Genomic DNA, 12,420 nt, shown 5'->3' with positions numbered 1-12,420 from the left:
GGATAAGCTTGACTTTCGAAAAAAATAGTTTTTATCAAACAATATATTAAAATATAAGTAAACAAGTTCGAAAAGAGAAAAAAATCGACTTTGACCTAACTTATTATGTTGTATCAATCTGGATCTTATAACTTTCTGTGTTTGAATTTAAAACTTAAACTTAAATAATTATTACAATATCTACATTTTTTTTCAATTTACCTATAAAGTTCAACTAGACAAAACCAATAGAATCATGAAGCTCATTAATAAAAATAAATCCAAACACAAAAATAACTTGACTAATGTATAAACTAACCCAATTCATAATTGTTTTTCTAGAAAAATGACATTACCATTTTTCAAGTTTAGGGTAAAATTAAGTATTATTTTTCTCTTTTATCTTCAAAGTAATGAAAACAATATATACAATTTTTTTCTCTTTCTAAAATCTATAGATTAATGTGGAAAATGGGAAACACTCACTAATTGTTTTTTTTTTTTTCATTAAATGATAATTAATAACAATCATTGTATTGTAATGATTCCCCACTCTCAAATCTCACACGAATAAACAAACACCATCGAAGAATATACGTTTTCCAAGCCCCATTACTACTAATTACTCCATTTTCATACAGCTTTGATTCAAAGTTGAAACCCCTCTGGTTGTTGCATCAAACTTACAAAACCCACCGCCTAACAATCAAGAAATCAGGAAGGAAGAGCAAAAATTTTTTAGTCTAATAACCAATTCTTTACATGATCACTTGAATCTGTGAAAACCCCTTTTTTCCATTTCCATTTCTTCCATTGAAGCAACCCCATTTGGCCATTTCTTCTCTCCCTTTGAAGCCACTCTCATTCCTTCTCTCCTTTTCTCTTTCTCCTTTTCATCTTTCATCTTTTACCCAACTGAAACGACAAACGAAAGTTCCTTTCTGTGAAACCTTAGCAGAAAGTGATCGCTCATTTGGCCTTCTTATACTCATAGATTGAGAGAAAGAGAGGAAAAAGTTGAGTTTCTGTGAGGAAAAAAGAAATGGGTAGTCGAGATCTGGAGAGAGGAGGGGCTAAAACCAATAACGCACCTGGGTATTACTCAAATTCCTATTACCAAGAAACCTCGGAGAAACAATGGACTTCTTGGTTGGTTCCTATGTTCGTGGTGGCTAATGTTGCTATGTTCATTGTGGTTATGTATGTTAATAACTGTCCTAAACACAATCTGGGTTCTGAGGAATGTGTTGCCAGGTTTTTAGGAAGGTTTTCTTTTGAGCCTCTTAGAGTGAATCCTCTATTTGGTCCTTCTTCTTCCACGTGAGTTTTCTGCTCTCCATTTGGTTCTAAACTGTTCAATATTGCCAGTGGGTGTCTATGGATTTTGTTTTGCTTTGCTGTAAGCCTTCTACTTAGTTCTTAATTGAGAATGTTTGACATTATACCCTTCTGTTATCAATTGAGGTTTTGTGGCAATGTGTCTTTGTTGACATTTTCTATGGATGTTTTCAAATAATCACTGTGTTAATCTTTTTTTAGTTGAGATTCCTCGCTTTTTTTTTTTTTTTTTTTTTAATTTCTTATCTTTTCTTGTTTGAGGTATTTGTTTAGGCACTCGTGTAAATTTATCCCCATGGGTTCTAGTTAATAATGGGTCAAAGGACAAATCTAAATCAGAGGTTCTCTAATTTGTCTTTTGGAAAGGTTTATCCTGAGGAAAAGTTCTAATCTGTGTTCTACTTTTGTGATTAGAAAGAAGCTTTTTTGTTGAATTCTATAAACTTTTCCCAGGTCTCTATTTTCATCTCAGTTAAACTAATCATCTGATTTGATAATTATGGAAGAAAGGCTTTTTTGTTTCAAAATTTGTCATGACGATTGTCGATAATGTTCTTGTGCGTTTGAGTTTTGTATTTGTCTATTGCCCAAATTTGATTTAATTTTGTCATTTCCATTTGAAGAAGTCATTTTTAGAATCATAGAAGAAACACATGAATGGCCTAGTGAGTTTTTATTTCAGGACGAATGCAAAGAATAATGCGAAGCTACTTTTTGGACATTGAGTTTTTACATAATTGGTGTTATTTCTTTCAGACTACAGAAACTGGGAGCCCTGGAATGGGAAAAAATCGTTCATGGACATCAAGCATGGAGACTCATCACGGGTATTTGGCTACATGCTGGAGTCATTCATTTGCTTGCAAATATGTTGAGCTTGGTATTTATTGGGATTCGCCTCGAACAACAATTCGGATTCAGTATGTCAAGTTTCTTACATTCACCTGTATTTACTTCAGCTCTTTTCAACTCCTAAAGCTTGGATGACTAGAAATTCCATGCTCACTAGCTGTTTGTTGATTACAATCATGCAGTTCGGGTGGGAATACTATACTTGCTTTCGGGTTTAGGTGGAAGCATATTATCTTCTCTTTTCATACAAAACAACATCTCTGTTGGTGCATCTGGTGCTTTGTTTGGGCTTCTTGGTGCAATGTTATCAGAACTTCTGACAAACTGGACTATATATACAGATAAGGTAATAGTGAAGTAATTGGTCTTCATTTCCATGTTGTTTGGTATGCAGCTTATTTGAACTTATCATGTTATCAACACCTAATTCATTGTTCTTGTAGGCTGCAGCTCTCATCACACTCATTGTAATCATCGTCATTAATTTGGCTGTTGGGATTCTTCCTCATGTGGATAACTTTGCCCATATTGGTGGGTTCTTGACAGGCTTTCTTCTTGGCTTTGTTTTACTTCTCCGTCCTCAGTTCGGATGGATAGAACGACGACATCTCCCTGCAAATTCTCGCGCTGTACCCAAGCACAAGCTTTACCAATATATTTTATGCTTTGTGGCCCTCGCTCTTCTAATTGTCGGGTAAGTGTTTGTTAGACACAACTTAAGCTTTTAGGTCAATCAATGATTTAACATGGTATATCAATACATGCGGTTTATGGTGGTCTTGTTTTCAAAACCTTGCAATGTTATTTTCACCTCAATTAATATTGATTTCTACTTGTTGGGTGAAGTTTTTCATCAATTAGTGATTTAAGGTATATCGACTTGGTTTCTGGAAGATAGAATCTTAGGAAACATACCCATCAATCTAGATTGATCAAGAACTATGCATCTAATAAACAGAGGGAACTTTAACCTTTGGTGTTTAGTTAGTTAATCACAATTTGCAAGGCCCTCAACAGTGATGATATACGTTGTTTGTTATGTTATGTCTTCTTTCTCTTGTGCTGCTACCTACTGATGAATGCTGATAACAAAATGAAAAGAAAACTTCGTTATGGTCTTGTTTCTTTGTTGCAGATTCACGATGGGGTTGGTAATGCTATTTCGAGGCGAAAACGGAAACAACCATTGCAGCTGGTGTCATTATCTAAGTTGTGTGCCAACATCAAAATGGGAATGCGGGAATTGATCATTACACATTGTATAATATGTATACTTCTGACCTTGTTTTCATATTTGTTTTTTTATTCCATCTTAGATGTCAATGGAAGTGTTTGTTAATGATTCCAGCATATTTCCATTTGTTTTCTTACTTAAAAGAACACTGTATGTAGAAAAAAAGAGATAAATTTCTTTTTGTGAACTCTTAATTAATGGTATAGTGGATCACTTCATTCTTTTTTTTGCATTCTATTTGTTGTTAGATCTCTGTTATCTCACTTGAGAGAATGTTCAATTTATGCTTTTATCACACAATGAAAACTTCAAAACATAAGATTAATAAATTTAGGCTGCAAGCAAAATTTTTAGCTACCACTGGATTCGGTTTAAATACAAATATGGTCTCTATACTCTTGAATTTGATTCATTTTGGGTCATAAATTTTTAAAATATTTATTTAAGTCCATATTCTCTAAACTTTAATCCATTTTAGTTTTTAGACTTCTAAAATTTTCATTTTAGTCGATGTACTTTTAACCTTGGTTTATTTTGGTTCTTCAAACTTTCAAAAAGTGATCATTTTGGTTCTCAAAGAATGAAATCAAAGAATCAAAATGGTCTGATTTTAACAATATAAGGACTAAAGATATTCAAAAGCATAGTGGAAATGAACAAAATATTCAAACTATAGGGATCAAAAAGGATATCTTGTAAGTATGAAGATCAAAATGAATTAATTTGAACATAAAAAACAAAAGATTAAAGCATTAAAAATACCATGATTAACTCATTTTCATTTCCTATCTTCCATATTTTTCCAAAGCATGGATATAGAAACTTGCTTATTGCATCATCTATGCACCAGAATGTTGTACTAATATTTAACTAAATGGCTTTTAACAAATAAGAGTAGTTACGCTCCACCTGTTAATTGATTATATGAAGTCTAAATCCATAAGTCGATTACACTAGTTCGATAGTTGTTGCTTTAGTTAAGAGCTCTAGCTCTGATAAGCTTACCATATTCTCTAGGAGAAACCTAAGAAATTCATTTGTCGAGAAACTTAAACTCTCAATTTTATTGTTTCTTACAAATTTTGACATGAGCAAAGGAAGAGAGAATGTGAGAGGATGGGTTGAGTGAATAAAGGAGGAAAGAATACCAACCAATATGACGAGTGTTCAGTTAAAAGGATGGTGAAAGAAAATCAGATTTGCTTATTTCATTTGAAATCAAGGCTGTTTTTGAATAAACAAAAAATAATAGAAGTATTGAAATATTTTTTGCTATATTTGCTATTTGTTTTAAAGTTTCCTATATAATTATTTAATTCCTCTAAAAATATTATTCATTGCAATCACTCTTAAAACAAGGGTATTTTAGAAATATATAATTTTTTTTTTGCTATATTTGCAAATTATTTTAAAGCGCTATATTCTTAATATTTTATGCCAAAAGTGTTTAGCCATTATAGAAAGGAAAATTGCACCAAATAGCACAAATTAAAAAATAAATATAATCTTATAGCACAATGAAACAATATTTGCAAAATAGCAATTTTTGACCAGTTATAAAGTAAAAAAATTTGAAATGTCAATTTTGCACTTTAGTTTCCTTCCCCTTATGCTATTAGTGGTAACTTCTATCACTATATCATACTGTTAGTGATAGACTTCTATCAATGACATCATGACTAATATGTCAACATGATTTTCTTAAATTTATTACTTATAACTTGAACTTTGAAACTTTAAATGATATAAATGTTGTTATCACAACCTGAAATCAATAATCTATTTCAACAAAAGTTACAGTTATTTCAATTTCATTTATACTATCAACGATAAAAGCTATCGTATGGATAGTATGTTATTAGTGATTCAAAACTATTACCAACAACATGCTAATATGATCTCATTTCTTTGTCCATTAGCTAAAAACAAACAGCCACAATATCACTTTAAAGTAGAATTACCTTAATATCACTAATATATAATAGCCTATCAGGGATGTTATGGATGCTATATGTTATCACTTATCACTGATAGATATTATAAGTGATAGCAATAGAAAAATATCATTGATAGTAGCTATCAAAAATATCAATTGACAACATAATTAATCCCCGTCAATTCAAAATTGACATGTTTACCTAGGAGATATTACTTATAAAAAATATCCTTCTAGTGATACCGCTTATAGTTGCTATCGACGATATCCCTCTAATGCAATCATCGATAGATAATGTTTAGTGATATCATTTATGTTGATAGCAATATAGAAAACGCCAACGATATCAACTGATGTCACATTTCTCAAATTGAAAGCTATTACAGATAGTCATTATCAATTATATTAACTAATAACATATTTGCAATAATAACAAGTCATCACTAATAGTAGCTATCAGTAAGAACAACCAATGATAAATATCAATGAAATTCACTAAATGTAGCTATTGGCGATAGCTTTTAACATGAAAAAATAAAAAAGTGTGAGAAATAATCATTTATCAAATTGAAAGTCATCAATGATAGTATATCACTATCGCATTTATCAATGGTAGACGTTACCACCGATAGATGTTACTGATGATAGTTGTATCCATGATAGACGTCATCAATGATAATTTTTAATTTAAGAAATTCGACAAAAAACGCCCAAAATGGTAGTTGGACATGGGTATTTTAGCCTTTTACTTTTTTTTTTTTTTTTTTTGCTATATATGCAATTTTTTTCCATGTACTAAATATGCCTATCATTTTAGGCTTTTTTGACATTTATGCAACTACCCCTTATAAAAACTCATAAGTTATTTGAGACTCTGCCCATAACATCGAATGAAACACTCTGAAAAAGTGCACGTGCAATTCATCTGTGGCTTACATGATATGCGTGACGCTGAGATGCTTTCAATGCTACACTCACAGGTGGTATGGCTTGCGAAACATCACGACACTGCCCCTCGGGTCTTAAGCTTGATTTTCTCCACCCTTTCACTTGATTTCTTCCATTGATCTTGTCCAATTGACTAAATTTCCTTGAAACATTCTTTAAAATTTCTGCTTGCTTTGAATGCTCGATTTCTACAGAATAAACAAAACATGTAAAATTGATTCAAGTAATCATCAAAACTAACCGTCTTAGAAAATATATAACTACGCAGGATGCTATCAACATTCAACTTTGTGGTGATAAGGGCAATATAAGGAAGACTGGCCTATAGCAAAAGAAGCCCGAAAACTTAAATTTTCCATCATTTATGGTATGGTGTAAATAAGTTTCAAAGATTCATTTTCATTTCGCAAAATAGTCAATAATGACATAGAATAACTCCTAACGTACTTGAAATAACCGCTTCAATCTGAAATGAAAAATCATAGGCTGTAGCAGTATAGCAAGAGAATTTATCCTACTGAACATATCTCCAAAAGGATAAGTTCTAATTTCTAGAGATACATAAGAGATAAATGAAAACTTGGCCACGGGATTCTCCACAGCAGGTAAGTAAAAGGAATCAAATCTTTTATTCCTTAAGCTTTTGGAAAGATAAAACAAGAGTAAACCTGGTAAGAAAGAAGGATTAAACAAAAAGTACTTGAAGAAGTGGAGCTAGAACAAGATAAAGAACGAACTTCATAGAACACGTTTTGGATTAAAAAACAGTTAGGGGTGCAGAAGTAAATGCCCATTTTATGATTTTGAACCAATTTATCCAAATAGATTGCTTCTAGACCCTTCAGATCAAATTTTGAGAAAATTGGATTTCGAGAAAGTTGCTTTTGTTAGTTGGTCCTCATGTTGTATTATCTGCCAAAAGGTGAAGGAAACGGGGTGTGAGTTGCAAGGTCATTCCGAGAGTACTTCCAAAAGCTTTGATTTTATGCTTTGCTGGCCAAGTAGCTTTGGTGTTTCGCTCTTGATCCCAAATTTTTACGGCGTCAGATCGTTGTGAGCAAGCGTGGCCTCCATCCTTTTGATTGGGTGGAGAAAAGGGTTAAAGGCACAAACCGAAACCCTTGAAAAGACATATCCTTTGAGCCTCCAACTTCCTCTCGCTTCACTCGTTGTATTGTGGTGGTCAACAAGGATACATATTTCTGGGATGATCAGCGGTGGGGGAGAGTACTCTTTGTTCTTTGTATCCATATCTTTATTGCTTGCCCTCTTTTAAAATCACCGGGTTATCTTATGGTTTGGTCTAAGAATTTTGTGTCCTTCTCTTTCGGGTTTCGTTGTAATTTGTCCGATAGGGAAACGATGGAGGTCGCCTATCTTCTTTCTTTGCTTGAGGGATGCAGTTTTATGGAGGAGAGGGATTTTCGTATTTGAAGTCCTAACCCTAGTCAAGGTTTTTCGTGTAAATCCTTGTTCAAAATGTGGCCGGATCCCTCCTTCATTAGGAAATCTGTTTTTTATGGGATTTGGAGAATTAAGGTTCCTAAGAAAATTAGTTTCTTTATTTCACAAGTACTTGGTTGTATGAACAATGTCGATAGTCTTATTAGGAGGAGGACCTCGCTTGTTGGACCTTTTTGTTGTATTCTTCAACAGAAGACGAAGGAAGACCTTGATCATCTCTTTTGGGATTATTAGTATACGCGAGCCATGTGGTGCTCTTTTCTGTTAGCTTTGCTAGCTAAAGGAGTGTTCGTGTGACCATCGAGGAGTTTCTCCTCCATCTACCTTTCAGAGAGAAGCCGCTTTTGGTGGCTTGTTGAAGTGTGTGTTGTGCTTTGGGACATTTGGGACGAAAGGAATGATCGAGCATTTAGAGATAGGAATATAAAATTGTCATAATTGGTTCAACACTCAAAAGCGAGCACCGTTTATTTTCTCCCTTCAATGCCATAATAGCCTATTAGATAATTAATAAACATTTTGATAACAGGCATTAGGTTAAACCTCAAAAGCCTTGAAGCTACGGAGGGGAAAATTCCACACGGGTACAAAAGAATCATGTGGTTGCCTGCTGGCTGCTAGTAAATAAAATCAATATTACCTTAAAAGCAAAGAAAAAAAACTTCCTTTCACGTAGCTTGAAAGAACATATAATAAATATAATCATATGTCGAAAAATGAAGCACCCTGAATTTCACTTATATTAAAATAAGTGCAAATACTCATACCCAAAAAAGAAATAGTGTCTCTAGCTACACGAGTAAACACAAGCAAAATGGAACAAATAGTCCAAGTGATAGGCATGCAAAGCAAGGGTAATAAAATGACTGATAATAAGAATGAGATATGATGCATACCTACTATCTCAGAAATCTCAGCTCTGCACTTATTCATGAGAAAAACCAATAAGATCAATTGGTTAAGTCAAATGTGGAATTTCCATTCCTTCGATCGTTCAAATGGAGGAGGACATCAAGATGGTGATGAATCCAAGTCCACGGGAACCCCATACCCAAGCTTGCACATACGACCTACCACTTGATTAGCCTTGTACCTGCAACCACTTGTTGAGTAGGCCTTATACAAAATATAAAATGTTTTTTTGGTCCAATCCATGTTGATATTTTTCATTTCATCAAGGACACACTCCATTTCTTCAAAACGATTTTGTGATGCAAACATAACCATTTTACAATGATATAAAGACCGACAGATTCTCCAGCCTGCAGATTCAGCACGACTAACGAAGTTTATCAGCTTGTCCACTGCATTACACCGAAAATAGCTGGCAATAATGCAGCGCATCAAACGGGCCGTATAGATTGAAGTACCATGCTCAAATGCTTCATTTATTGAATGTTCCATTCTCTCTAAGCAATCTGCTTGAGCGTAGATGCTTATCAATTTGCAATTCAACCATGCTCTATATTCTTCTTCTGGAATAAGCTTCAACAAAGCGTCAATCTTATGCACTTTATCTGTTATAGAACTCCTACAATATGCATATATCATAATTCTAATAAGAGGGAATTTATTTTCATTGACATGATCTTTTAACAAGTGATACATCTCTTCCATCTTTTCAAGGTTGTCAGAATGTGCATATCCACGAAGCATTAACAAAAAAGTCTCAGTGTTGGGCTTTATTGAACTCGACTTCATCTTCATAAAGGTTTGCTCCATTCTATTCCACATCCATGCAGTAATATACCCAGCTAATAGATGATTGTATGTGTTCACGTTAGGTGAGAGATTCAAATCATGTATTTCCCTCATGGTAGCCTCCATGTGATCAACTAACATCAAACGACCAAATAGCGATAATAAAATGTTATATGTTACAATATTAGGAACACAATCTGCATCCCTCTTAAGATCCCGAAACAATGAGTTGCACTTGTCAGCCAAGCCATTATACATGTAAACACCCATCAATGCATTATAAGTAGAGGTTGCCTTGACCCTTTTATTAGAAGCCTCAGTGAACAACCCAACTGCAAGGTCAATATGTTTAGATCTACCTGCAACTGCAATACCCTTGGCATATTCCTCTGCAGTTAAAGGAAAGGAACCTCCTTGCCTTCTTCTCCAATTAAGCACCTAAGCGCAAAAGAATGAGCTGATCAGAAATTTAGTGTCGTCGAACTATTTATCAAGGTCTTGCATATGACTATCAAGTTATACTTAGAAAAATGAGACCTATCAAAACTATTTGTTTCACATGGGAATTGGATGATACAACTTGATGTCATAACATTATGTACTATTCAGCATCAAAAGTAATAATTCCACTTCAGTGAAATCTCAACATTTCTAAAATATGGCTAATTAAACTAAAAGTTAACTAAAGCATATTAATCTTGTTTTTACTACAACAACTGCGAGATTGGGGGATAAAACCTCCGGCTTCTAAAGAGGAAGGTCATGCCAACTACTGTTGAGCTAAGTTCACTTTTGCTACTAAAGCATACTCATCATTCCAATTAAGTATTTAATTTAATTTCACTAAAAATACATTCCAGATGTTCTTTACCTCCACAGCTAGTACAAAAAAAGAACAATAAGAAAAAGAAAAGAAAAGAAAACCCCATATAAGAGTCCAAGACACAAGTAAAACAAATAACAATTTAATGCAAACTACGAGAATATAACTTGTAAGCAATCCCCAAATAAACATATGATTTAGAAACTACATATGAAGCAATTTTCTTAGAGTATGTAAAATAAAACTCACCTCCAATGCTAAGTAAGGCTGTGAACCCAACTGCTTCAGCAACTCGACAAAAGCCAAACCGTCGGCGTGTTTCCTTAGGAGCAAGTCTTCACTGTCTTTCAATATTTTCATTATCTTATCAGAATTTTCTGCGTTCTGAATCAGTTCATGACTCACCTCCAAGACCTTCTTTTGCATAATACTTCTCTCCAAGATCGCATGGTCAGAAGGCTTGTTGGAAAATAACTCAATAAGGTTAGTAAGCAACGAAAACGAAGAGATTGAGGGCGGAGGCGAGGAGGAGGAGGGAGATTGAGTATGGAGGCCATGAGGTAAAAAGCAATAATTCGTGTTCCTGAGAGAGAAAGCAGACGGAGCAAAAATAATCCGATTTACTAAGAGCCTACGAGGAACAGAGAACATCCATAGTTGCTTCATTGTTGGATTGCTTCGTTGGTAAAGGGATTTGCAGTAATCCAGACTGAATCCACTTGAAGTTACACACTTTTTAGTGAGAAACAACCTGGAAACTTTCTACGAAAGTAACCATACTGGCAATATAAACTTAAGATTTAAGGCTAAATCAAACATTCTTCCGACTATCTAACTAAGCACTAAGGAATTCTGAGAGTTGGCTATTTACCACCAACTATAATTATTGCATCGGACCATAAAAGCTTGAGATTAAATTCTTGAAGTTTCAAACTTATCAAAAAAAAAAAAAAAAAAAACAATCTGAACGATTACTCAATAAGAGCCTTCATCGTTCACTCAAAGTAATGCCAAGATATCAGTACGAAACTACACCCAGTGAGTTTCCGACATGCAAATGGATCGACTTACTGCGTATTGGGTAGTATCCAGTAGGTGCTGAAATCCGAGATTGATAAAAGTGGAATCAAGAGACTGAAGTGTTTCGGAGCAAAAATATGTGGAGAGACAGGCGCCGCCAGTCTGTTCGGTGGCTACCGGAGAGGACCGCCGCTCGGTGAAGACACGGCGAGGATCGACGGTGAATGGACGCCTTCGAGAGGTCCGCTGGTCCGCGATCGCCGCCGGTTTTATGAATGCCGGAAACGCCTCTCGGGCGGCTGAGGCTTAAGGGAGAGGGGAAAGATGAGAAAGAAGGGGGCTTAGGTTTTCTTCCTAATTTTTCTTTTCTTTTTTATTTTTCACGTGTTGATGACCTCATAAATCAAGTTTTCCCATTCTTAGATTGGACTTTTTTTTTTCCAAATAGGAAAAAAGAAAAACAACACTTTTCATCCAAATTAGTCTTTTTATTTTCACATTTATAACAATTTAGTCTCTAACATAAAATAATCATCAAAGCTATATGTTTGTATCATGGTGTAAATTGTATATTTTGGAAATATATTAAGCATCTAATTAGTTTATTGGTTTATTTTTCCAAAAAGATCTTATTAACACTAATTTCTACTATAGGGACTAAATTGTTACAAATTTTAAAGTATAAAGACAAAATTGTTATGTAGCAAAGTTTATGGATTAAACATTTACAAAATTGAAAGTACATAACTAAATCGTTACAAATCAAACTTTGTGGGACAAATTGTTACTTTTAAGAAAGTTTAGGGACTAAGAGTGATTTTTAACCTTTTTTTTTCTTTTGTGTGTGAAATACCAATTTTACCCCTCACTTAGAAGTTTGTTTGTCGCAAGCTCATTATACGCTTTCATCCGAAGTGTTTCATCCATTCTCTCTAACTTTCTCTCACTGTCTATGATTTGCACAATCATTAATCTATAGTTTGTCATTGTTCATCCGATCATTTCCAACGTTTCACCCATTTATCATTATTTTTTTCTAAGCATTATGAATGGTAGCAATGTTGTCGGTAGATAGGTTGGCCCAAGAGGGATTTGGTTTATAGGTTGAACCTTAAACCAAATGTT

The 12,420-nt window shown here is 34.1% G+C and overlaps 2 protein-coding genes across 4 annotated transcripts; one reads left to right on the top strand and one right to left on the bottom strand.

The window, feature by feature from the left end:
* The first annotated feature begins 536 nt into the window (after positions 1–536).
* LOC103490968 (RHOMBOID-like protein 2) lies at positions 537–3,635 on the top strand. The gene is made up of 5 exons (XM_008450733.3): positions 537–1,299; positions 2,074–2,237; positions 2,352–2,515; positions 2,613–2,863; positions 3,305–3,635. Exons 1-5 carry the CDS (start codon positions 1,022–1,024, stop codon positions 3,414–3,416), a joined length of 969 nt encoding a protein of 322 aa, XP_008448955.1. The 5' UTR covers positions 537–1,021; the 3' UTR covers positions 3,417–3,635.
* Positions 3,636–5,874: 2,239 nt separating this feature from the next.
* On the bottom strand, positions 5,875–11,656 carry LOC103490967 (pentatricopeptide repeat-containing protein At2g30780). Of its 3 annotated transcripts, XR_007821870.1 has the most exons (4): positions 11,347–11,655; positions 10,525–11,026; positions 8,648–9,890; positions 5,875–6,475 (listed from the first exon to the last, which is right to left on the bottom strand). XR_007821870.1 is itself a non-coding variant. In XM_051086504.1 (2 exons), the coding sequence occupies exons 1-2, from the start codon at positions 10,939–10,941 to the stop codon at positions 8,763–8,765; spliced, it is 1,545 nt and encodes a 514-aa protein (XP_050942461.1). In that variant the 5' UTR covers positions 10,942–11,656; the 3' UTR covers positions 8,459–8,762. The 3 variants fall into 3 exon arrangements, 1 of the variants encoding a protein (XP_050942461.1); XR_007821869.1 differs by having other exon boundaries at positions 10,525–11,655; XM_051086504.1 differs by lacking the exon at positions 5,875–6,475 and having other exon boundaries at positions 8,459–9,890; positions 10,525–11,656.
* Positions 11,657–12,420: the final 764 nt, after the last annotated feature.

Source organism: Cucumis melo, chromosome 6 (genome assembly GCF_025177605.1).
Source record: "Cucumis melo cultivar AY chromosome 6, USDA_Cmelo_AY_1.0, whole genome shotgun sequence".
In the NCBI taxonomy this organism is placed as follows: Eukaryota; Viridiplantae; Streptophyta; class Magnoliopsida; order Cucurbitales; family Cucurbitaceae; genus Cucumis; species Cucumis melo.
This window is presented reverse-complemented; position numbering and strand designations above follow the sequence as displayed.

Excerpts from the sequence above, each read along its gene's own strand:
- LOC103490968 (XM_008450733.3), top strand. The coding sequence starts at position 1,022 with ATGGGTAGTCGAGATCTGGAGAGAGGAGGGGCTAAAACCAATAACGCA. Across the intron at positions 2,238-2,351 it reads CGAACAACAATTCGGATTCA|TTCGGGTGGGAATACTATAC; the intron begins GTATGTCAAGTT and ends ACAATCATGCAG. Across the intron at positions 2,516-2,612 it reads GGACTATATATACAGATAAG|GCTGCAGCTCTCATCACACT; the intron begins GTAATAGTGAAG and ends TTGTTCTTGTAG.
- LOC103490967 (XM_051086504.1), bottom strand. The coding sequence starts at position 10,941 with ATGAAGCAACTATGGATGTTCTCTGTTCCTCGTAGGCTCTTAGTAAAT. Across the intron at positions 9,891-10,524 it reads AGCCTTACTTAGCATTGGAG|GTGCTTAATTGGAGAAGAAG; the intron begins GTGAGTTTTATT and ends TTTTGCGCTTAG.